This window comes from Coregonus clupeaformis, chromosome 17 (assembly GCF_020615455.1).
Source record: "Coregonus clupeaformis isolate EN_2021a chromosome 17, ASM2061545v1, whole genome shotgun sequence".
NCBI lineage: Eukaryota > Metazoa > Chordata > Actinopteri > Salmoniformes > Salmonidae > Coregonus > Coregonus clupeaformis.
The window spans coordinates 34,604,917-34,631,717 of NC_059208.1; the positions used below are offsets into that span (position 1 = coordinate 34,604,917).

General features: G+C 44.7%; 1 protein-coding gene across 3 annotated transcripts in view; it reads right to left on the minus strand.

The window, feature by feature from the left end:
• Positions 1–24,489: 24,489 nt before the first annotated feature.
• Positions 24,490–26,801, minus strand: part of cgnb (cingulin b) — a 72,049-nt gene continuing 69,737 nt past the window's right edge. For all 3 annotated transcript variants that reach the window (XM_041902888.2, XM_041902890.1, XM_041902889.1), the window contains one exon: positions 24,490–26,042. In XM_041902888.2, the coding sequence (XP_041758822.1) occupies positions 25,910–26,042 (133 nt within the window). In that variant the 3' untranslated portion in view covers positions 24,490–25,909. The remainder of the gene's footprint in view (positions 26,043–26,801) is intronic.

Consider the following 26,801-nt stretch of genomic DNA (forward strand, 5'->3'; position numbering starts at 1 on the left):
TGAAACCCCACCTCTTTAAGGAATACCTGGGATAGGATAAAGTAATCCTTCTACCCCCCCCTTACCCCCCCCCCAAAAAAAATACAAAAAATAAACAAAAAATAAACATTGTAAAGTGGTTATCCCACTGGCTATAAGGTGTAATTTGTAAGTCGCTCTGGATAAGAGCGTCTGCTAAATGACGTAAATGTAATGTAAATGCATACGATGGAGTTGAGCATCGACAAGTGTGGGCGGACACCAAGGAACTTGAAGCTCTCAACCTGCTCCACTACAGCCCTGTCGATGAGAATGCGGGCATGCTCAATCCTCTTTTTCCTGTAGTCCACAATAATGTTTAACCTTTACTGTAGTGGGCCGAATCAGAGCCACACAGAGTGATTCTTGGGAGTCTTAAACAAATCTACTTTGAAACAAAGTATACACCTCATGGTTATGTGCAAAACAAATAATATAGAGTTGAAATGTATTCCATTTTGAGTTTGCATCCCAATATTACACTTGATATACATCACAGGAGACTGAAATATAACAAAACTGTTTGACATAGAAACACTGGATTTGTCAGTAACAAAATAAAAATAAATAATAATTGAATATCATTCCACCAATGAGTCCAAAGAGGGTGCTTTTGGTCATTGACTGCTAGAAAGGGCTACAGCTGCAACCCTTAATTGAAACATTAACAAAGTGTTCTCCCTACCACAGATTCAGTAAAAATCTGAGGGATGGGGCTGGAGAAATGCAACCACTCAAATCCATAGACTACACTATGGATGCAAGGACTGACCATCCATTATATAAAAATGACAATTTTTAGGATAAAAAGTGGTTGCTACATTTACTTTGTTTACAAACATTTGTTTATATTTTGAGTTATGATGGGGTACGACAGTTGAACTAACCAAAATACATGATATTCTTAAATAATTAATGGGTACATATCATGAATTTATAAGTCCAAAAATAGATGTAGCAACTATGCCCCTTTAACAGGCAGTGACCTTCATGCAGCAGAACTATGTTGCCATGTGAATATGATCCATTAACCTGCCCGAATAAAATGTATTCTGTCCACTGTTCCGCGAATGTCCAGCAAAATTGTTCCCTTGTCCCACATTTGGGCTTTTAACATGTGAACACCCTAATTCCACCGGTGGAAACATTGCTACTGCAACATGTTAACACCATTATTTCACCTGAAGAGAAAAACCTAACAACGAGTCACTGTCAACAACCAAAACAAAACAAGTGGGGTTTTAGGAGGGGTCCTAAAAGACACTCATGCAACAACAACTGGGACCTAAAAGACACCCACCATTAGCGCCCACTAAGTTTTCCCACTAAGAGGCAAACCCACACCAAATTTAAAGACAGGAAGCAAACCAAAAAGTTGAGCAAAACAAAAAACTTTTTTCTAGAAATCAAATAGGGAGAGCTAACTAAAGGTGTTGACCTTCCACATCTCTAAAGACAACTGGAGCACTGGGCCAGCCACTCTTAAATATCGCCTGGACCAGCACAGGTGAAACACCTTCTGACTAACGAGGCGACACCATTCGGTGCGCGCTACGTGCTATAAGTCCAACCTCAAAACATAAATGGTCAAACCAAAACCTGTAACATCACCCGTGGAGTTGAATTTAACATGTGTAACCGCAACTTTTTCACAACTGCAATTCACATGTGAGATAAAAACATGTTATTCTTCTCATATGTGAAAAGGTGCTGTTAAAATGTAACCTCTAAAAGTAATACATGTGAAAATATGGTTTCACATGTAAAATTTAAGCTCAGCATGTGAAAACAGCTATTTCACATGTGAAAGTGCGATTTCAAATGTGAAACTGCAAATGTGACATGTTTTTTGTAAGGGAGGGAACTCATAGAATTATTATTTTTTAAATCAAGAACTATGGATTCCAAATCAAACTGACATCGAGTGGTAGTGCACGCTTGAAGTCGTAACATCATACACCATTGGGAAACATTGGACTACGGGCGCAGTTTGATAGATGTCACATAAAACGCTACTATTATCAAAAATGAAGGATTTCAGCACCCAACGAAAAACTTACACAGGACAAACATAGGTACAAGGAAAGAATCGACAGCGACTCAATGTAGTCGGAGGTGCAGTCCGCCCACACTCATCGCCGCTCAACTCCATTGTATGTGGTGGAGTTTAGTCAGCTACACTTTCATGTATGTGTTTGGATGTTTATCTATTTGATTTTCTCTCTGCTGGTGTGAGCTGTACACATGGTTCTACATTTTACATATTTAGCAGACGCTCTTATCCAGAGCGACTTACAGTTAGTGAGTGCATACATGTTTCATACTGGCCCCCTGTGGGAATCGAACCCACAACACTGGCGTTGCAAGCACCATGCTCTACCAACTGAGCTACCGGAGGCCCTTCTAGAGGCTGCTTAAATAATAAAGTGCCAAGGAAAAAAGTGTCAAGGTGGGGTGTTAGTGGCTTGTCTACAAAATGCTTATGCACAAAAAAGGATCAACAGAAAAGTCAATGTGAAACTCAAATACACAACTTTCATAAAACAATAAAGACTAGGAGTCAAGCTAAAGTTTGATGCTTGCTGTAATACATATTGCACTTGTAAATACTACAATGGTTATCTGTACACACACACCTTTAGGCACAACATGGGGGGGGGTCTACATCCACAATGGATAAAGTAGATCTTTGTTATTACACACATTACAAGTATCTCTACAAGCAGGTATAGCCCATGAAGTAATGCTGACTGTGGGATGAATCTATCTACCTGGGAGAACAGGGAGGAAGAGATCACATGCAGAAAACACAAACAGCCTCAGAACAGCACTCTTGCCCAGAGCCAAATTCTTCACTTTCATCATGATTAGGTAGTTCTGTCTTAATAATGTATCCCTCTGGAAAGTTTACCTGAGACAGGAGCCAGGAACAACTCAATCTGGTTGCGTTGCAAATGGCACCCTATTTCCTACATAGTGCACTACTTTTGACCAGAACCCTATGGGTATACTATGTAGGGAATAGGGTGTCATTTAGGGGGTGGCAGGTAGCTTAGTGGTTAAGAGTGTTGTGCCAGTAACCGAAAGGTCGCTGGTTCTAATCTCCATGCCGACTAGGTGAAAAATCTGTCGATGTGCCCTTGAGCAAGGCACTTAACCCTAATTGCTCCTGTAAGTCGCTCTGTATAAGAGCATCTGCTAAATGACAAAAAAAATTAGGATGCAGCCCCTGTAAGGTAGCTCATTAACAAATAATTTGGTCAAGCTATTATGCTGACATAGAACTAGCAAGGTCATCATAATGGTAATGCAACCATTACCATAATCCTTGCATTAACACAACAAAAAAGGTTGCTTTTACCACAGCACTCCAGTCATTATGTATGTTCTGCCAAAAAGCTAAGTCACCACTTATATCAAGCTAAAGCCAACCAACCACTCTAATTGTTCATTTGAATATCTGTCACTTCAAATCTCATATAATTTTCAGTACCGGTCAACAAAGAATGTATAACAAACATTATGTAACAACCCTGTGAAAGTCCAAAATGCAGTTGAACCCTAACCCTAGCCTCAACCACAACCCTAACCCTAGCTTTATGTCCACATCCCAGTTCAACCATAACCGTAGCCTCAACCACATTGAGGTCACATTGAGATTTACATCTCTTTTACACATGAGCCCTGGCCAAGAAAGCAGCACACAGTAAACACAACATAAAACACAACAAAGTGCATAAGAGAGCTTAAAGGAGCAGGTTTAAAAACATGTGCAATTCGTAGTCAGCAGCCCTCCGATCTGTGATTTAAAATCTTAAATCGGAATAAAACGAGCTAATTTCAGGTCCTTCTGCAAAGTGTTCCAACCCTAACTCTAGCTTCATGTCCACATCCCAGTTCATTCCTAACCCTAACCTCAACCACAACCACAACCCTTATCCTTTGCTTTATTGCAAATTGGTTGGTGCCGGAACAGAAACGAGTGTGAGAGGAGGGGGTGACCTGGTGGAGTCTGAGATACTGGAACACATGGGGGGATCTATAATCGCATGCATCTATCAAAACATTTGCATAGTGGCATAGAATAGCCTAGAGCAGAGGCGTTTATACGTTTTGCACCAGTGTTGGGGTCAATTCCATTTAAATTCCAGTCAATTAAGGAAATACACTGAAATTCAAATTATCCTCAATGCTTTTCAATGAGGAAAATGTGCAATTGGAATTTGGTTTACTTTCTGAATTGACTGAATTGAAATGGCCCCAACCCTGATTTGCACACATGGTTTTTTGTTGTTGTTGTATGTTTGTCTGGGAAAAATGTGGTCTTTTATAAACGCATTGCATGAAATTCTAGGCCAAAAATAAACACGTCAAATTTGCAGTTTCACATGTGAAATAGACGTTTTCACATGAGTTCAGGTGGGCCTTCGCGCTTCAACAAACAAAAGAAAGGAGGGGTGATCAACAACAATACCACAAATCATGAGAAGGGCTTACCAAGAAAAACTTCCAAAAGGACTCATTCAATGCAGAAAGGAGTTGGAGTGCTCAACAAAAAAAGCAGAGATTGATTGTACAGGGTGAGAACAGGTGACTGAAGTTTCGACGTCGTCAAGCTGCCATCTTCCTCAAAGTGAGTGCTCCAACTCCTTTCTTCCTCGAATTAGTCCTTTTGGACGTTTTTTTTAGTACATTTTAGTCATTTAGCAGACGCTCTTATCCAGAGCAACTTACAGTTAGTGAGTGCATACATTATTTTTTATACTGGCCCCCCGTGGGAATCAAACCCACAACCCTGGCGTTGCAAACACCATGCTCTACCAACTGAGCTACATCCCTGCCGGCCATTCCCTCCCCTACCCTGGGCCTATTGTGCGCCGCCCCATGGGTCTCCCGGTCGCGGCCGGCTACGACAGAGCCTGGATTTGAACCAGGCTCTCTAGTGGCAGTGCCTTAGACCACTGCGCCACTCGGGAGGTTGTAAGGTAGTAAGCCCTTCTTACAGCTGTGTTCACATGTTGAGCTTAAATCTCACATGTGAAACCATATTTTCACATCTATTAAATGTAAAGTTCACATGCTAACTCCACCTTTTCACATGTGAGAAGAATAATATGTTTTCACCTCACGTGAAACATTTCCACATGTTGAATTGCATTTTCACATGTGAAAATCAGATTAGCTGTTTCACATGTAAGAAAACTCCACATGTGAAAATCTCACAAAAAATCTAATTTGCAGTTTCATATGTAAGAAAACTACAAATTTACTCCAATGTTTGTGAACAAAGTAAATGTAAACAAACACTGTATAGCCTAAAAACATGGTAAAAACTATAATTTTTATATCATGGATGGTCAGTCCTTGCATCCATAGCGTAGTCTATGGATTTGAGTGGTTGCATTTCTCCAGCCCCATCCCTCAGTTTTTTACAGAAACTGTGGCACGGAGAACACTTGGTTAATGTTAGGCCTACTGCTGCTAGGTAGCTCTCTCTCTGCTCCCCTCTGTCTGTTTTTGATTGCAGGAGTGAAGTCTGGTGTGCGGGAGTCAGGGTTCCAGCTGCAGCTCATTTACCATAATCACCTCAGCCTTTAAGACCCGGTCAAACTTGCCACTCATCGTCAGATCATAGTCAAGACGACCATGTTAGTCTCGCTGCCGACTCAACCTGCTTGTTTTCGCTCTTTGTGTTTTTGGCCTGTTCTATTTACTTTTCTCCTGTGCCACAGATTATTGCTTTCCACCACCATCCTGCTTTCCACTACTGGACCTCCCTTTTGGACTCACCACGGACACTAGGACGTTACGGTACCTCTCCTGCTCGGAACCTGGATCCGTTACCCTCCCGGTAGACCTGGACTTGCTCTTCCCCTATTTGTGGAAACCTGGACAATTGAACTGTATAAATAAACCTGCTAAACCTCCTCTGGCTCGGTGTAGTTGTCTGCATGTGGGTTCATATCCAGTTAAATCATGACAGTTAATGTTTCAATTAAGGATTACTGCTTTAAACACATTTAATAGAGTAATAATGTTATTATATGGTGCCATCCTCCAGTGAGTGAGTTACTTTTGTGCCATTAATATCAATATAATTTGTTCATGACTGGAGACATTGGCAGAATTTTTTTAATACCACACAAATGACCGAAATGACAGGCTTCTCTGACATCAATAAAAACGACCTGGTCTTGAATGCAACCAATTATTTATTTCTGTACAGACAGGAGTAATTCTATAATTTGGCAAATGTATTTAAATCTATCAGGGGGTGCTGCAGCACCTATGCCTTCAGAGTTATAATTATAGGGCCCGATTCAGACTTAGGAAATCTGTTTGATTTAAGCGCTTCTCAGTATTCGGTATTCAGACATACTGTATGCAGGTGTGTAATAGGCTTTGCAGGTGTGGCTTCCTTGCGCGATCTGAATATATTTAATTCAACCGCTGAAAACCCTCCCACTTGCTCCTTCAAGACTGTTGGAAACGCATTTCAGGTAAAGCTGGTTGAGAGAATGCCAAGAGTGTCATCAAGGCAAAGGGTGGCTACTTTGAAGAATCTCAAATATAAAATATATTTTGATTTGTTCAACTCGTTTTTGGTTACTACATGATTCCATATGTGTTATTTCATAGTTTTGATGTCTTCACTATTATTCTACAATGTAGAAAAGTTTTTTTTAAATGAGAAAAACCCTGGAATGAGTAGGTGTGTCCAAACTTTTGACTGGTACTGTATATCATGAGAACGGGCTCAGAATAGGAATCAATGAAAGAAAGCCATCTAAATACACGCATATTCGTGAAAAAAATATATTGGTGAATAAAAAAATGCAGTGGTTTGATTCATCTTGAAAGTTGACATATTCAATTGTTAAATCCATGAAATATTGGAAGGTGAGAAAAGTGTACATTAAGGGTTGAACAATAGTCCAATAACTCTACCCTAATCTTCACTAATCACAGAACTGTGATGACAATGGTCCAGTTGACTAGAACCGTGCACCAGGTGTATGGTCTGCATCCCATAATGATTAAAATAGGCTACATGTCCCAAATTATTGCACAACTTGTAGTATGTTAGCCTAATATGATCCACTATTGCTAGCGACCCGCTAAATGTATGCAAAAAATGTGAGGAAACTAACCGTCACTGCACTAAAGTGACAGTTATTATGTATGTGGGAATAACTGACGGTGGCTACCAATAGTGGCTAATATTTAAATAAAAATGAACAATAATGAGCACATACAGTGGGGAGAACAAGTATTTGATACACTGCCGATTTTGCAGGTTTTCCTACTTACAAAGCATGTAGAGGTCTGTAAGTTTTATCATAGGTACACTTCAACTGTGAGAGACGGAATCTAAAACAAAAATCCAGAAAATCACATTGTATGATTTTTAAGTAATTAATTAGCATTTTATTGCATGACATAAGTATTTGATACATCAGAAAAGCAGAACTTAATATTTGGTACAGAAACCTTTGTTTGCAATTACAGAGATCATACGTTTCCTGTAGGTCTTGACCAGGTTTGCACACACCGCAGCAGGAATTTTGGCCCACTCCTCCATACAGACCTTCTCCAGATCCTTCAGGTTTTGGGGCTGTCGCTGGGCAATACAGACTTTCAGCACCCTCCAAAGATTTCTATTGGGTTCAGGTCTGGAGACTGGCTAGGCCACTCCAGGACCTTGAGATGCTTCTTACGGAGCCACTCCTTAGTTGCCCTGGCTGTGTGTTTCGGGTCGTTGTCATGCTGGAAGACCCAGCCACGACCCATCTTCAATGCTCTTACTGAGGGAAGGAGGTTGTTGGCCAAGATCTCGCGATACATGGCCCCATCCATCCTCCCCTCAATACGGTGCAGTCGTCCTGTCCCCTTTGCAGAAAAGCATCCCCAAAGAATGATGTTTCCACCTCCATGCTTCACGGTTGGGATGGTGTTCTTGGGGTTGTACTCATCCTTCTTCTTCCTCCAAACACAGCGAGTGGAGTTTAGACAAAAACTTCTATTTTTGTCTCATCAGACCACATGACCTTCTCCCATTCCTCCTCTGGATCATCCAGATGGTCATTGGCAAACTTCAGACAGGCCTGGACATGCGCTGGCTTGAGCAGGGGGACCTTGCGTGTGCTGCAGGATTTTAATCAATGACGGCGTAGTGTGTTACAAATGGTTTTCTTTGAGACTGTGGTCCCAGCTCTCTTCAGGTCATTGACCAGGTCCTGCAGTGTAGTTCTGGGCTGATCCCTCACCTTCCTCATGATCATTGATGCCCCACGAGGTGAGATCTTGCATGGAGCCCCAGACCGAGGGTGATTGACCGTCATCTTGAACTTCTTCCATTTTCTAATAATTGTGCCAACAGTTGTTGCCTTCTCACCAAGCTGCTTGCCTATTGTCCTGTAGCCCATCCCAGCCTTGTGCAGGTCTACAATTTTATCCCTGATGTCCTTACACAGCTCTCTGGTCTTGGCCATTGTGGAGAGGTTGGAGTCTGTTTGATTGAGTGTGTGGACAGGTGTCTTTTATACAGGTAACGAGTTCAAACAGGTGCAGTTAATACAGGTAATGAGTGGAGAACAGGAGGGCTTCTTAAAATAAAAACTAACAGGTCTGTGAGAGCCTGAATTCTTACTGGTTGGTAGGTGATCAAATACTTATGTCATGCAATAAAATGCAAATTAATTACTTAAAAATCATACAATGTGATTTTCTGGATTTTTGTTTTAGATTCCGTCTCTCACAGTTGAAGTGTACCTATGATAAAAATTACAGACCTCTACATGCTTTGTAAGTAGGAAAACCTGCAAAATCGGCAGTGTATCAAATACTTGTTCTCCCCACTGTAGCATTGAGAGTAGTACAGTTGATTATAACATAAATATACATACAGTATGGCCTGTGTTACAAATAGACTGTTACAAATAGACTATGTAGATATACTAATACACAAAATCCATGCAATACAATGCTGATGACTGGTTAGTGATTAATTATACAGAAATAATAATATGCTGGTACATACAGAATTCACATGTCAATTAACAAAGTAGGGCGTACACCTGGCTCACAACACACTGGGCCACGAGGCAAAAGCATACACGTCACCAGCATAATGTAGCATATAGCAGCACATAGTTGTAGCATAACAGTAATAAAGGGTGCCGCTGCAGTTACAGGCAACTAAAAACTTCAAAACTAAGTAGTAACAAGGGAATACATACAGTGCATTCGGAAAGTATTCAGACCCCTTGACTTTTTCCACAATTTGTTAAGTTACAGCCTTATACTAAAATTGATTAAATAAAAAATGTTTGTCATCAATCTACACACAATACCCCATAATGACAAAGCAAAACAGGTTTTTAGAAATTGTTGCAAATGTGTTAAAAATACAAAACAGAAATACCTTATTTCCATAAGTATTCAGACCCTTTGCTATGAGACTCGAAATTGAGCTCAGGTGCATCCTGTTTCCATTGATCATCCTTGAGATGTTTCTACAACTTGATTGGAGTCCACCTGTGGTAAATTCAATTGACTGGACATGATTTGGAAAGGCACACACCTGTCTATATAAGGTCCCACAGTTGACAGTGCATGTCAGAGCAAAAACCAAGCCATGAGGTTGAAAGAATTGTCCGTAGCGCTCCGAGACAGGATTGTGTCGAGGCACAGATCTGGGGAAGGGTACCAAAAAATCTCTGCCAAATACAGAAACTCCACAAATACAGGTGTGCCAAGCTTGTAGCATTATACCCAAGAAGACTCGAGGCTGTAATCGCTGCCAAAGGTGCTTCAACAAAGTACAGAGTAAAGGGTCTGAATATTTATGTAAATGTCATATTTCAGGGTTTTTTCCAAATGCACTGTATATACAATTCGGGCAAAAAGAAACTGTATGTGTGCATTTTCATACTATATTAAGTTATAAAACATGCTGAAATGTTTTATGAGAAGAGTTCTACTTACAAAGTCCCAGATGAACACCTGTCTAACTCCAGGAAAGACACAATATCACATAGGCCTTAAGTATTCTGATTAAGAATAAGATTTACACTTTTAGGAAAAGTGTATCTCTGAAAGAGATAAGTAGAAGAGTGTGTCAGAGTAGAGGTAAAGCCTGTGCTCCATTCTCTGCGTGATTGTTTTTTTGGGAGGGCCGTGGAATTGACTGTGTTTGGTTTTTGAAAATGGTGGGTGTGTAAAAGAGGAACACATACTTTCCCATGGGGTCTTATGTATAGTTTCATGTGTCTGCATTAGAAGCCACTGTCACCAGCAGCCTGTCCTTATGCATGCACACTGAGGTCTGGCTTACAACAGATGTGTCTGTGTGACATTTGTGAGTACTTGACTTATGGTTTTGGATGTGTTTGTAGAATATAGTATGACAAAAACAACTTCATCATGCTGCTCATGTATATTACAACTATTTGTTGACAAGAGTAGCTTAAGTAGTTGGATAGAAAGCCTCTCAAAAATACAATAAACTAAGTTAAGCAATATAGCTGAACATTACAAAAGCATACCACACACACACACACACACACACAAATACAACATAAACATGATTACACAAGTTGAATATCACATGACTATATCAATTATGTATCAATATTTTGATTAAGGCAGTAAACAGTGTGCATGAAAATGAAAATACATGTTAGGAAGTTGAAACATAAGTAAAAACAGTGACTCGTAAAGTAAGACAAGTATTACGTCATTCTGTAATTTATTTTATTCTTCGTAGTTGGGAAAGAACTTGCAAGTAAACATTTCACTGTACTGTTTTACACTTGCTGTATCATGTGCATGTGACAAATAAACTTTAAAACTTGAAACCACTGTTTGGCTGAAGGTAAATGGCAATTTCTGGTGAATCCAAGCCAAACTGGAAGGTTGGCAGTCCTGATTAGTAATCTGTAAAGAGACCTAAGGGATAGGGTTTTCCCATGGGTAGAACATCAACAAGATATTTGGAAGTTATTAGTTATGGAAATTAGCTATTAAAATGCGTAACAGCATTTTGCACAATGAGGCAAATTAAAGAACAAGTACAAAGCAGATGCATTAAAAGTGGTCTGAAAACATTCTGTCTTCCTAGAGGTTGCTGTAGGTCGCTCTCACGGCGTTAGTAGCAGAAAGATACAGTTTTGTATTCCACAAGAATGTGTCAGGGTTGTCACTGAGCAAAACACACACCTTGTTACGTATGGAGGGTACAATCTGATTGAGGACAGTGTTCTTCCATGACACCCATCTATGCACATACATATACTGTAAATAAAACCCTGAACGAACATTCCTCAAGTGTTATTGCTTTCATGTATTTGTCACTTCCCAGCTTATTCAATCAAATAACCAGAAAGACATCAGATCAAGGGGCAATTCAAGCCTCCGGTGCCCAACCTAAAGTAAACAATCTGGATTTGCAGATTCATTGTGCACCACAATGGAACATAAGTAATGGCATTGTCTGCTTGCCCATCTTGACCTCTCTAACCTTTGAATAGAAACTTGATTCATGCTAAGAATTCTTAGGGAGTGAGGGATAAAAGTAATGAACTTGAGAGTGTATTCATGAAGGAATGGTTAGATCATAAACTACAGCTATTGGCCTAACATTGGCCTAATAGTCATGCAAACAAACTTTTACATGTTCTCTCTTAGCAGGCAGCCAGGGAACATTCAATAGCTGGGTTCTAAATACAGTAAGTGACATAAATGGCAGCTTAGGGCCCCAGACCACATAAGGTGACATTTAAAGATTTGGTAGTGCGTCAGCAGTTTTTTCTCTTATGTCAGTCACTGCTAGGTACAGTGGGGAAAAAAAGTATTTAGTCAGCCACCAATTGTGCATGTTCTCCCACTTAAAAAGATGAGAGAGGCCTGTAATTTTCATCATAGGTACACGTCAACTATGACAGACAAAATGAGGAAAAAAATCCAGAAAATCACATTGTAGGATTTTTAATGAATATATTTGCAAATTATGGTGGAAAATAAGTATTTGGTCAATAACAAAAGTTTCTCAATACTTTGTTATATACCCTTTGTTGGCAATGACACAGGTCAAACGTTTTCTGTAAGTCTTCACAAGGTTTTCACACACTGTTGCTGGTATTTTGGCCCATTCCTCCATGCAGATCTCCTCTAGAGCAGTGATGTTTTGGGGCTGTCGCTGGGCAACACGGACTTTCAACTCCCTCCAAAGATTTTCTATGGGGTTGAGATCTGGAGACTGGCTAGGCCACTCCAGGACCTTGAAATGCTTCTTACGAAGCCACTCCTTCGTTGCCCGGGCGGTGTGTTTGGGATCATTGTCATGCTGAAAGACCCAGCCACGTTTCATCTTCAATGCCCTTGCTGATGGAAGGAGGTTTTCACTCAAAATCTCACGATACATGGCCCCATTCATTCTTTCCTTTACACGGATCAGTCGTCCTGGTCCCTTTGCAGAAAAACAGCCCCAAAGCATGATGTTTCCACCCCCATGCTTCACAGTAGGTATGGTGTTCTTTGGATGCAACTCAGCATTCTTTGTCCTCCAAACACGACGAGTTGAGTTTTTACCAAAAAGTTATATTTTGGTTTCATCTGACCATATGACATTCTCCCAATCCTCTTCTGGATCATCCAAATGCACTCTAGCAAACTTCAGACGGGCCTGGACATGTACTGGCTTAAGCAGGGGGACACGTCTGGCACTGCAGGATTTGAGTCCCTGGCGGTGTAGTGTGTTACTGATGGTAGGCTTTGTTACTTTGGTCCCAGCTCTCTGCAGGTCATTCACTAGGTCCCCCTGTGTGGTTCTGGGATTTTTGCTCACCGTTCTTGTGATCATTTTGACCCCACGGGGTGAGATCTTGCGTGGAGCCCCAGATCGAGGGAGATTATCAGTGGTCTTGTATGTCTTCCATTTCCTAATAATTGCTCCCACAGTTGATTTCTTCAAACCAAGCTGCTTACCTATTGCAGATTCAGTCTTCCCAGCCTGGTGCAGGTCTACAATTTTGTTTCTGGTGTCCTTTGACAGCTCTTTGGTCTTGGCCATAGTGGAGTTTGGAGTGTGACTGTTTGAGGTTGTGGACAGGTGTCTTTTATACTGATAACAAGTTCAAACAGGTGCCATTAATACAGGTAACGAGTGGAGGACAGAGGAGCCTCTTAAAGAAGAAGTTACAGGTCTGTGAGAGCCAGAAATCTTGCTTGTTTGTAGGTGACCAAATACTTATTTTCCACCATAATTTGCAAATAAATTCATAAAAAATCCTACAATGTGATTTTCTGGATTTTTTTTCCTCATTTTGTCTGTCATAATTGACGTGTACCTATGATGAAAATTACAGGCCTCTCTCATCTTTTTAAGTGGGAGAACATGCACAATTGGTGGCTGACTAAATACTTTTTTCCCCCACTGTATGTTAGTCTAGCCAGCTATCTAAACATTGTAGTAATCATGGCCCGAATTACTGACCGGGCACGCAATGTATGTGCTCATGGGACCCTATTGATTTTGTTAGTTACGCTCACTCAGATATCGTATGAACATGGCATAAGTCATGGTAAAATGTGTACAATTGCAGGAAATTAATCTTAAAACGGCAAATTCTTCTCTTCGCCCCCTGGAAAAATGAGTAGAATCGCATAAAATGATATTTAGGATAGTTCCACGAAATGAATCGCTTTTGGGTAGTGTAACTTGGCTAAAAAAAGCTTTTGATTTCACCTCATTTTAACATTCTGTCATGAAGAGCACGTTCAACTTAATAAAAAACATGTTTTCCCATTTCAAGATGTTAAATACAAAAAATACTATAGTAAGTGCCTATTAAGTTTCAAATAAAGTAACAGGGTTTAATGTAAAAGGGTTGGTGATTCCAGCCATAAATCCCCTTGTGACAGGGGGAATGGAAGCTTGCAATGTGCAACAGCGAGGGGCAATTGAATGCAAGCTTCAGAGAAATGTTTTAATTGTCAAAACATTTCTAGCCTGTGTATCTGTGGGTAACAGGGTTGACGTGTCATGCTCGTCCCACTCAGTTTTCCACCACAAAACATAAAATAATGGCCCAAAAAATTGTAGAACCAGCTTACTTGCTTTTAGACTATGATTTGACTATTTCTTTAGAAAAAAAGATTTCACTGTAATTAAACGAGAGTTCAGTTCACGTAACAGAGAAAGTGGTATATCTAGTCAATTGCACATCTGAATGCATTCAACCGAAATGTGTCTTCCGCATTTAACCCAACCCATCAGAGAGGTCCGGGGGGCTGCCTTAATCGACATCCATGTCATCGGCGCCCGGCGAGTAGTTGTTGTTGGGGGTTAACTGCCTTGCTCAAGGGCAGAACGGCATATTTGTCCACCTCGCTGGCTCAGGGATTTAAACCAGCGACCTTTCACGGGTTGACCTTAATAGAAAGATTAATCAATTTTGAATGTTATATCGTATTTGTGCATCTCTGAGCAATGTTCTATCAATTCCCGGGGTCATTTCATGAAAAAAAAGACTGTCATCGTTCAGCACCCACAGTCCTACACACAGGTACTGTAGACTACATACACACTCCTATTTTCTATATTTAGCATCCTTAACTAAATCCCCTCCTGGGTGTTGTCTAGACTCCAGCTGTCTGTTGAGGGGGTGATGTGGGCAGTGGGCACTTAACAGGGTCATATATAGTAGAGACCTGATGTCTCCATTAATTACAGTAGCAACAGAGGATTAAGGACTACTACGTCCCAAATGGCACCTTATTCCCTATAAGGTCAGGGGGGGAAAGTATTTGATCCCCTGCTGATATTGTACATTTGCCCACTGACAAAGACATGATCAGTCTATAATTTTAATGGTAGGTTTATTTGAACAGTGAGAGACAGAATAACAACAAAAAAATCCAGAAAAACGCATGTCAAAAATTTTATAAATTGATTTGCATTTTAATGAGGGAAATAAGTATTTGACCCCTCTGCAAAACATGACTTAGTACTTGGTGGCAAAACCCTTGTTGGCAATCACAGAGGTCAGACGTTTCTTGTAGTTGGCCACCAGGTTTGCACACATCTCAGGAGGGATTTTGTTCCACTCCTCTTTGCAGATGTTCTCCAAGTCATTAAGGTTTCAAGGCTGACGTTTGGCAACTCGAACCTTCAGCTCCCTCCACAGATTTTCTATGGGATTAAGGTCTGGAGACTTGCTAGGCCACTCCAGGACCTTAATGTGCTTCTTTTTGAGCCACTCCTTTGTTGCCTTGGCCGTGTGTTTTGGGTCATTGTCATGCTGGAATACCCATCCACGACTCATTTTCAATGCCCTGGCTGAGGGAAGAAGGTTCTCACCCAAGATTTGACGGTACATGGCCCCGTCCATCGTCCCTTTGATGCAGTGAAGTTATCCTGTCCCCTTAGCAGAAAAACACCCCCAAAGCATAATGTATCCACCTCCATGTTTGACGGTGGGGATGGTGTTCTTGGGGTCATAGGCAGCATTCCTCCGCCTCCAAACACGGCGAGTTGAGTTGATGCCAAAGAGCTCGATTTTGGTCTCATCTGACCACAACACTTTCACCCAGTTCTCCTCTGAATCATTCAGATGTTCATTGGCAAACTTCAGACGGGCCTGTATATGTGCTTTCTTGAGCAGGGGGACCTTGCGGGCGCTGCAGGATTTCAGTCCTTCACGGCGTAGTGTGTTACCAATTGTTTTCTTGGTGACTATGGTCCCAGCTGCCTTGAGATCATTGACAAGATCCTCCCGTGTAGTTCTGGGCTGATTCCTCACCATTCTCATGATCATTGCAACTCCACGAGGTGAGATCTTGCATGGAGCCCCAGGCCGAGGGAGATTGACAGTTATTTTGTGTTTCTTCCATTTGCGAATAATCGCACCAACTGTTGTCACCTTCTCACGAAGCTGCTTGGCGATGGTCTTGTAGCCCATTCCAGCCGTGTGTAGGTCTACAATCTTGTCCCTGACATCCTTGGAGAGCTCTTTGGTCTTGGCCATGGTGGAGAGTTTGGAATCTGATTGATTGATTGCTTCTGTGGACAGGTGTCTTTTATACAGGTTAAAAAATGAGATTAGGAGCACTCCCTTTAAGAGTGTGCTCCCAATCTTAGCTCGTTACCTGTATAAAAGACACCTGGGAGCCAGAAATCTTTCTGATTGAGAGGGGGTCAAATACTTATTTCCCTCATTAAAATGCAAATCAATTTATAACATTTTTGACATGCGTTTTTCTGGATTTTGTTGTTGTTATTCTGTCTCTCACTTTTCAAATAAACCTACCATTAAAATTATAGATTGATCATTTCTTTGTCAGTGGGCATACGTGCAAAATCAGCAGGGGATCAAATACTTTTTTCCCTCACTGTATAGTGCACTACTTTTGTCCAGAGCTCTGGTCCCTGGTCAAAATAAGTGCACTATATAGAGAATAGGCTGCCATTTTGGACACAACTTAATGACTATAGTATCTCTAGAGGGGATCACACTCAGCCTAGAGTTACACTGAGTCCCTTCTCAGGTGCTCCACTCACTGTTATACACATCCCATGCATTAAATGTATAGGGTTTACAATGTCACATGGACTAGAATTGACTAAAATGTTTGTCATCACAACTCAACTAAGCAGGGTATTGCCATATGGCAAAATGATCAACTACTTTAACCTTTTACAGAATTAGTCTTAATACCTGAAACTGGTATTAATGGTACTGGTAACTATTCATCAATTGTGACCATTTCCTCCAGATAGAGGTGCTTTGAGGTCTCAGACTGATCATTCACAGTCTGCAGGATAGAAGCTGGTGTGGTTGTCCTTAGCTGTCAATAAGACCTCCAGTCTCTGTATGGTCAGTTATGACCTTAAGGAACCTTATGGACAGGTTTAATTGGGAGAGGCTATTTAATAAGCCTCAATCAGGTGTCAGTAGGGTGCAAAGGTAGGGTGGCAACTCTCGAGCCCAGCATCATGCCCAAGAGAAGCACGGAGAGGTATGCTGTCATGTCGCAATGCCATACTGTCAACAGTGGCAAGACAAGGCTATACACTGTAATTTATACAACCGGTGGGTCTAATCCTGAATGCTGATTGGTTAAAACCACATTACAGCAGGTGTCTATTCCACAAATTACCACCGGCTTAATCTATGATGTTAAAATGCCTATTTACTCAGTTCCATCTGTCTGAGCAATCCACTGTCTTATCAGCCCAGCAATTTATACACTTGATCTCCACTATAAAAAGCATCATCGCACATTTCTTTTAGACTAACATTTCGTTTTTAACAGCGGAGATTTGTATAAACCTTGCTACGTGTCGAGAGTCAGGACGAGACAGACAGGCAGGGTTTCTCAGCCAGTCGAAATCATGAATCAGCTGGCATCGTTTTTATGGATACATACTGTAGCGACCCGCACAGACAGCTGTGTGTTATGTGTTAGGCTAGTAGATGGTTGTGTTGTACCTACCAGTACCCAGTGTTCGTGGGGTCCGACATGTCAATCAACCTGCTATCTGCCAATCACGGGAATGCCTGGAGTGTTCTGATGCCGGGCATCCTGGCGGTTGGCGGAGTGGCGTGGAGGGGGGTTGGGCAGGGGGATGGAGCATTGGAAGTTAAGACCAGGTTTAGCTTTTGTTCTCTCTTTTTTACGTCTGGGCTTCACAAGAGAAGGTCACGATTGGCTTGTGGGTTATCTTTCATTTATTTGGCGTGGGCTACGGCCAAACAGTAGCCTGTGTAAAGTTGGTTTAATAAACCGTCCATTCGTAAACTCAATCCTCTGTCTGGACAGTTGTTCTTTTATGATCTAGTCAGGTCATTACATTGGTGTCAGAAGTAAAAACGTTGATAAAAAGTTAGCCAGCTAGCTAGCTGACTTCTGTGGCTAGCTACCGTAGGTGAGAACGGGGTTGAAGATGCTTCGAGGGAATCCGAAAGTGAAGGTGGAGGTAGGGGACGATTATGGCCAAGGAGGTGCGTGTGCATGGACGTCGGGGGTTCTGGCTGAGGAGATCGCCAGGGCATCGGAGCCCAGAGGCCGCATGAGTGCTTCGTCGACTGTGTTTCGCGCGGATTCTGGTGGGCGGACCGAAGGGGTGACGTCGACGCGGCGGGACGAGGAATCTGGGGCTCAGGATGTAAACAAACATGGCGGCGCCCAGTTCCCGGCTGCGTCCGTATCCGTTAAGACCCCGAAGTATTCCGGTAAGGCGGATTGGGAAGCTTTTCATGCTCAGTTTGAACTGTTAGCTCATTTTAGGGGGTGGTCGGATGAAGATAGGGCACTGCAGTTGGCTTTATGCCTCACGGATGAAGCTCTGGCCTGTTTGATATTGATTAGCCCCGAGGACAGACGTGATTATGGTGCTTTAGTGGGAGCACTGAGGAGGCGCTATGGACAGTGTGTACAGCCCGGGCTACTGCGCTCCGAACTGAGTAATAGACACAGGCAGCCTGGAGAGCCTCTACGGGTGCTAGCTAATGACATTGAGAGCCTCTCTCGGCGGGCATATGCTCACATGCCCCCCTCCGTGCAGAGCGAGCTAGCACGGGACCAGTTCATACAGGCGCTCTCTCCTACGGAGCTGCGCATACAGACCCAGCTGGCTCATCCTGAGTCATTGCAGGTAGCCTTGGAGATGGCTTTGGAGAGGGAGCTGGTGTGGGCTGGGGCTTCAGCTGGGGCTTTGGTGGGGGTGCAGGGAGACAGACCCTCTGTGCGAGCTGGGGGGCAGAGCAGCCCGAGCCGGAAAAGCCTGCATGGGTGGCTGAAATGACAGAACTCATTCGTGCTGTGTCGCTACAGGCGGCACGAAACACACGCCCTGGTCCCAGGGTCTGCTGGGGTTGTGGCCAGCCAGGCCATCTGCGCCGAAATTGCCCCATGTCCCCCAGAGCTCAGGGAAACGGCTCGGGGTCCGCATAGACCAGGTAGTGCGGACCCCTGGCTTTCTATCCCAACCACCATCTTCTTCAGGAGGAGCCCACCGGCACAGACGGGGAAGCAAGGCTCCACTTCCCCCAGAAGCAGACGAGGGCAAGCGGATGGAGCCTGTTGTTGTGGTGGGCCGGACCTGTGTTGGGGACTTTTGTCATGTCCCTGTCACTGTGGAGGGGGTGCCCTGCTCCGCCCCTGGTGGACACTGGGTCCACAGTAACCCTGGTGAGGCCAGATATTGTGCCAGGTTGGACTCAGTGTGAGCCTACAACTGTGCAGCTCCGCACAGTCACAGGTGAGCTGGCACCCATGAAAGGGAAGGGAATAATGACTCTGACAGTAGGGGGCAGGACTGTGCGTCATCCTGTGTGGGGGGCGGCTGTGCAGGACCCTTGTATCCTGGGGTTGGACTTTCTTAGGAGCACAGGCTGCCAGTTAGACCTAAATAGGGGCACACTGAGCTTCCAGGGAGGGCCGGAGGTCACCATGGCCCCTAATGTCACATTCACTCAACCCAACAAACACTTTACTCCAACAGTTAAAGCAGCAGAGACTCATGGCTGCCCCCTCCCCCCACATCTGGGTGTGACTTTTCCCCAGCCCCCCTGTCACCTACGGCGTTGCGTTACATTCCCCCAGCTACCTCCACGACACAGTCCTCTGTGAGCCCGGGGCCGCGCCCCCCAGCCCAGCTACCCCAGATGGGAGGGGAGAGGACACTGTCTGCAGTGAGGGAGATATGGGGGAGGAACTGTGTTGGTCTTGACCCCGAGCAGCAGGAACGGTTGAGGCAGTTGCTGTTTGAATTCAGAGACAGCTTTGCGCTGAGTGAGGAAGAGGTGGGTCAGACTCATCTGGTGCAGCATGAGATCGACACAGGTGATGCTCGACCTATCAAGATGCGTCCCCGCCGTATCCCGCTGGCACGCCAGGAGGCGGCAGACAAGGCTGTGTTGGAGATGCAGCGGGCAGACTTCATTGAGCCCTCAGACAGCCCCTGGGCGGCGCCAGTCGTCATGGTTCCGAAGAAGGGGGGCAAGCTGAGGTTCTGTGCGGACTACAGGCGGCTGAATGAGGTAACCAGGAAGGACTCATACCCCATACCACGTATCGATGAGTCGCTGGACCTGGTTAGGGGGTCCTCCTGGTTCTCCTCACTAGACCTCCGCAGTGGCTACTGGCAGGTGCCCCTCTCCCCAGAGGCCAGAGCCAAAACTGCGTTCTCCACTAACAGAGGACACTGGCAGTTCAAGGTCCTGTGCTTTGGCCTGTGCAACGCTCCAGCTACTTTTGAGCGATTGATGGACAGGGTGCTGGATGGCATCCCCGACAGCAGTGTCTGGTATACCTCGATGACATCCTGGCCCATGGCAGCTCCTTCCAGTCAGCCCTGGGGGCGCTACGGTGTGTGCTGGAGAGGGTGGCTGCCGCAGGTCTGAAGCTCCACCCCGAGAAGTGCCACTTCATGAGGAGAGAGGTGTCCTTCTTGGGCCACCGAGTGGGGAAGGAGGGGATCAGCACCATGGAGGACAAGGTAGCGGCTGTCAGAGACTGGCCCACCCCCACCGACCAGCGTCAGCTGAAGAGCTTCCTGGGCCTGGCCTCGTACTACAGGAGGTTTGTACGGGGCTTCTCAAGCGTTGCTGCTCCACTGAACCGCCTGCTGCCGAAGGACAAGGCTTTCACTTGGACAGTGGAGTGTGAGGAGGCGTTCAACACCCTCAAACGTGCACTGATCGAGGCCCCGTGCTCGCCCCCTGACCTCACATTGCCCTTTATCCTGGACACAGACGCGAGCAATGTGGGCATGGGTGGGGTGCTGGCCCAGGTGGGGCCAGAGGGGGGAGAGAGCGGTGGCGTACTTCAGCAAAACATTTGACAAACATGAGCGCCGCTACTGTGTCACCCGGGCGGGAGCTCTTGGCTGTTGTGGCTTCCGTCAAACACTTCAAGTACTACCTGGGTGGTCTGCCCTTTACTGTAAGGACTGACCACTCTGCTCTCCAGTGGCTCATGTCTTTCAGAGAGCCAGAGGGGCAGGTGGCACGCTGGTTGGAGGAGCTTCAGCCGTATGACTTCACGGTGGTGCACAGGGCAGGGGCACGCCACTCCAACGCCGACGCCATGTCCCGTCGGCCCTGTACTGCAGACGGCTGCCGCCACTGTGAACGGAGAGAGGGACGGGAGAGAGAGCTGTGTGCAGAGGAGGGGGTCTGTGCCACAGTGTGTCGGGCGAGCGGGCCTGTCTGCTGTGAGCTGCAGACTGTCGACGTGGCTGAATGGGGGCAGCAGCAGGGACGGGACACAGACCTACAGCCAGTGCTACAGTGGGTAGAGGCGCAGGTGAGGCCACCATGGGAAGAGGTGACAGCGCTCTCACTCGCGACCAAAGGGTTGTGGTCAAAGTTTGAGCGACTGCGGCTGGCTGATGGCGTGTTACAGTGGGCATGGAAGGAGTCAGCTACGGGGGAGGAGAGGTGGCAGGTGGTGGTCCCAAAAGCATTGCGGGAGGCTGTGCTCCAGAGTACTCATGGGGGGTGGGGACTGGACACTTTGGGGTCACAAAAACACTGCGCCGCCTCCGTCAGGGCTTTTACTGGGGGCAGCACAAGAGGGATGTGGAAGACTTTTGCCGCCGCTGTGACAACTGCACAGCGAGAAAGGGCCCCCAGGCCGCTCTCTCATGCTCAGCTCCAACAGTTCCCAGTGGGGGCTCCCATGGAGAGGGTGGGAGTGGATGTAGTTGGGCTGTTCCCCACCACAGACAGTGGAAACCGCTGGGTGCTCACGGCCATGGACTATTTCACAAAGTGGCCCGAGGCCTATGCTCTGCCTGACCAGGAGGCAGAGACCATCGTCGACGCCTGACAGCGGGGATGTTCAGCAGGTTTGGAGCTGCAGAGTCCATCCACAGCGACCAAGGCAGAAACTTTGAGTCCCGTGTGTTCGCCACCATGTGTGAGAGGCTGGGTATGCACAAGACCCGCACTACTCCTCTCCATCCTCAAAGTGATGGCCTTGTGGAGCGCTTCAACAAAACGCTTGGACAGCAGCTGGCCATCGTCTCTTCCAAACACCAGCGTGACTGGGACAAGCACCTGCCTATGGTTCTCATGGCATGCCGCTCCGCTGTCCAAGACTCCACCTCCTGCACGCCTGCCCTCCTCATGCTGGGGAGAGAGATCCGTACCCCTGCGGAGATGGCGTTTGGTCGGCCCCTGGATAGCCCTCATGTTTCCCTGGGGCCGGAGTATGCCCGGAGACTCCAGGACCGCCTGGAGACAGCCCACACCTTCGCCAGAGAGCAGCTGCTGAATGCAGGTGTGAGGCAGAAGAGGAACTATGACGTGCACACCCGGGGAAGGCACTTTGTGGCTGGGGAGCTGGTCTGGGTCTACAGCCCGCTAAGGAAAAAAGGCAGATGCCCCAAGTTGGACAGTCACTGGGTGGGACCCTGCAGTGTCCTGGAGAGGGTAGGGGAGGCTGTTTACCGGGTGCAGCTTCCTCCCAGGGGGAGAAAGGTGACACTGCACCGGGACAGGTTAGCCCCATATAGAGGGGCCTCTTCTCCCCAAACCCCAGGAACCCCCACAATTCCCCTCTCTGGCAATGACATTCTCCAGGCACCCACCCCCAGGTGCCGCAGACAAGGCTCCAGACAGCCCACTCCCCCTGTGTCACCGCGTGGTTCCCCAGAGCCACGGACTGTATTACCCATTCCCGCTTCCTTGTCCCCCATGTCCTTGCCTTCATCCCCTGGTTCCCAGAGGGGCACTCTGCGGCCATCACAGCCACGCAGGCAAAGGAGACCTCCGGGTCGCTTCAGAGACTTTGTTTGTTCCCTCGGGGACGAGGGACTTTGTGGTGGGGGGGCTGTGTAGCGACCCGCACAGACAGCTGTGTGTTATGTGTTAGGCTAGTAGATGGTTGTGTTGTACCTACCAGTACCCAGTGTTCGTGGGGTCCGACATGTCAATCAACCTGCTATCTGCCAATCACGGGAATGCCTGGAGTGTTCTGATGCCGGGCATCCTGGCGGTTGGCGGAGTGGCGTGGAGGGGGGTTGGGCAGGGGGATGGAGCATTGGAAGTTAAGACCAGGTTTAGCTTTTGTTCTCTCTTTTTTACGTCTGGGCTTCACAAGAGAAGGTCACGATTGGCTTGTGGGTTATCTTTCATTTATTTGGCGTGGGCTACGGCCAAACAGTAGCCTGTGTAAAGTTGGTTTAATAAACCGTCCATTCGTAAACTCAATCCTCTGTCTGGACAGTTGTTCTTTTATGATCTAGTCAGGTCATTACAATACAAAGAAATGTAAATTGAAAAAAGGTAAAACGAAACTAAGTACAGCTAGTTTGCAGTCTTTCCTGCTTCAGTTTGAAGTTGTGTTTGCTGTGTTGTTGGCTAGCTCCTCTGAACAACAGTGTCCTGACGAGTGAGCACATTTTCTATGCCAGGCGAAATCACGCCCCATTAGCATTATTGTTATGGTTGTATCCAAAGAAATGTCTCTAGAAAACAGCTTCAACAAATGCAGCTACTTTTTGACTTGACCAAGTTAGCAAGCAAGGGGTAAGAACGTTGCCAGCCAGTATGGCAATGGAACATTTAGAACGAACGACTGGATCGCGTCTCTAGCAACCAAACCGATTGAACCAGCTGGCTTCGGTAGCAACCCTAGATATGTGTCCGGACTATAGAATGAAATAGTATGAATATATTAATTAAAATAACGTTAGTGAAAATGTCAATCATTATTTGAATATGTTGGTAACCCGTTGTATAAAAGTGGTAATGCCCTCGAAGCCGGTGTTTGGAGGATATATTGGCACGGTTTGTCGGCCCTCGACTTCGTGTGCGTTCGTAAATTCACTCTGGCTATCTACTCTGATTTCAGATCACTCTCGTCTGTGTGCCAGAGCGCAGAATAATTTAATTTACGAACGCTCAACACCCGTTGAATATGGCCGGTGTCAGTAAACATCAGCAAAAACGCGTAATTCAATTGTTGCTAGCAGCACTGTGTCACCAACGCTCTGGATAACATAAAAACTGCCTAACCAGCGCTGCTGGGCGAGTAAAATGGTAAGAGTGAGGTGTGCTCTCATTTGTGTCTGGGAGTTTCTAGCAAGCTAGCCAACCCAGTTAGCTTGGGTGCATGACTGCGGTTGTGAGGTCAGAACGCTCAGATCAACCCTACTCCTCGGCCAGAGCGTCCAGTGTGCCCTCTGAACGCTCCGAGAGCAAAACGCTCTGAATTTACGAACGCCCAGAGCGCACTCTGGCACTCCAGATTGAATTTACGAACACATCTTTCGTCTCGGGCCTAACACCACCCATGCCAATATCCTCCAAACACCGGCTTCGAGGGCATTATCACTTAAAGGCAAACTGGTGAGAGTTTTTCATGGTCACGGATAGTTTAGGAACTCTGATTCACTGGAGCCATCTCTATTAAATTGGTTATACTTTATGGAAAAATAACTTATGGTCACATCCACACTTCATATTTATACAAGGTCCAACATTTATTTGAAATACCAAAGTGTCAAAATGCTGGTAAACCTCGAGCAGATTTCTACCACTTATCAAATATTACAATAAACATCATAACCTGGGCAAAGTTGCCCCAGAAAGACATCTGAAAACGACCACATTCAAAGTTAAAATCTCAGCAAATGTACTTAAGTGAGAAGTTAATTGTACATTCACTAAAAAGGCAGGCAGGCGTAATGAGAAGAAATGTACCATTGCACTTCCTGTCATATTATTCCTCTGTTGATAGGAAAGCAGATTCAAGCACTGACAAGTTACTCTTGAAATAATTTGCAGCTGCATCTGAAGGAAACGACAATAGTAGCAACTACAGCATCAGTAGAAATAAATAACCACAACAATTACAGTAATAATTAAGGCATTCGAGCGAAAACATTTGCACAGACCAGCAAGATAAATACTTTAAAAATACAATAAGGAACAGGATAGAGAAAGGCTATTAAGAATGGTGGGAGGTAATAGAAAGAACAGATGAAGTGGGATTCACCCACGATACAAACCATTGTCCATGTAGCTAGCTGATTGTCATACATTTTTTATGTATACAGCAGGAAAAGTAGGAAAGTGTAAGCCCCAGAAAAGTATACAGCCCTTTGTCACAGTACAGTCCAAAGTAAAAATAACCACAAAGAATACCAAAACCAAAGTAAGGTGAATGTGAGCACCTGCATCTACCACTTGAAGTCACTGTACAATAAAGTACAGCTTAACATGCCCAAGTAAATACAACAATATTGTACAGAAAATAACTCAACCGTTAAACGTAAGTGACTAATATGTTTGCCACCTTTTGGTTTGAGAGTAGCATGTATCAGAAGGGAGAGTGCGTGTGTGTGAACACGTATGTGCATGTGAAAATGCTTGCCAAGAATTTCAACTATGTACTGCATTGAAACTCTATTTCTGCTGTGTTAATATCCCACCACAATAGTCATCAGTGTAAAGGTGCTGTAAAACACTCAAGCAAGTATTCTTATAAAACATCAAAGTCAAGTTGAGGCACAGCAAAACCCTGTGATTCCAAGCGTATGAGTGTATCCCAAATGGCACCCTATTCCCTATACAGTGCACTACATTTGAACAGAGTTCTTTGGGCCCTTGGCTTAGTCAATCTACAAAAGATCTCATATTTCATATTTTAACCGACAAAATAAAATAAGAAATGATGGTGCCAGGATGACAGTTGATTGTACTGGCAACCAACCTCCTTTGACACAGCAATGTAGTTCTCATAAAACCAGAAAAATAACTGCAAGTCAATTTCATAGTGCTTGGCATGTTAGCTACTTCATGTCGAGTCCTGAGTACGTCCCTCTAACCAGCTATATCTCAATCTATTCATTTACTATATGAAATAATATCTCTCCCTAGCAGTTGGTGGTATGTAATTGTCCCTCAGTGAGGATGGAGGTGATGTTGTTGTCGTAAAAACCGTCCTCGTCCTCGGAGCTGAGGTTGGAGGAGCCCAGGACGGGTCGACGCGTCTGATACACCTTCCGCCTGAGAGAGGAAACAAGACATGGTTGTCATCACCTCATTGACTGTAGTTGTTACTAAAAGGCACACACAGTTCCTACTGAACGTACTGGTATTTCAGTGTTTTGTTGTTGTTCCCTGAACCATTCCAATGTCTGCTAATGCATTTCAATAGAGGACTAAAACAAGAAATAGGTATTTCTACATTTTAGCAGGTTTGAGCAGTGTGCTGAGTGATATTGAAGCACCACCTGCTGGTACTGAGGGGTTTGACAACACTGGTGAAGGTGTCTGTTTACAGGAGTGTGGTTTATAATACATAACCATATCTGGTATAACTGGTATGACAAGATGCAACTCTGTACAGAACAGTCATATAGAGGGCGTGGGATACTAGAGAATATATTTGGTGTATACTGCTAGTATGTACTGTAGATATATATTTGTCAGAGGGGGAACTCACTTTAGTTCAATCTCCAGTGCTCTGACTTTTGCCTGCAGATACTAGGGAATATGTTATGTTTGTGTGCGCGTGTGTTATATATATATAACATTACCAGTCCAAAGTTTGGACACACCTACTCATTCCAGGGTTTTTCTTTATTTTCACTATTTTCTTCATTGTAGAATAATAGTGAAGACATCAAAACTATGAAATAACACATATGGAATCATGTAGTTACCAAAAAAGTGTTAAACAAATCAAAATATATTTTATATTTGAGATTCTTCAATGTAGCCACCCTTTGCCTTGACAGCTTTGCACACTCTTGGCATTCTCTC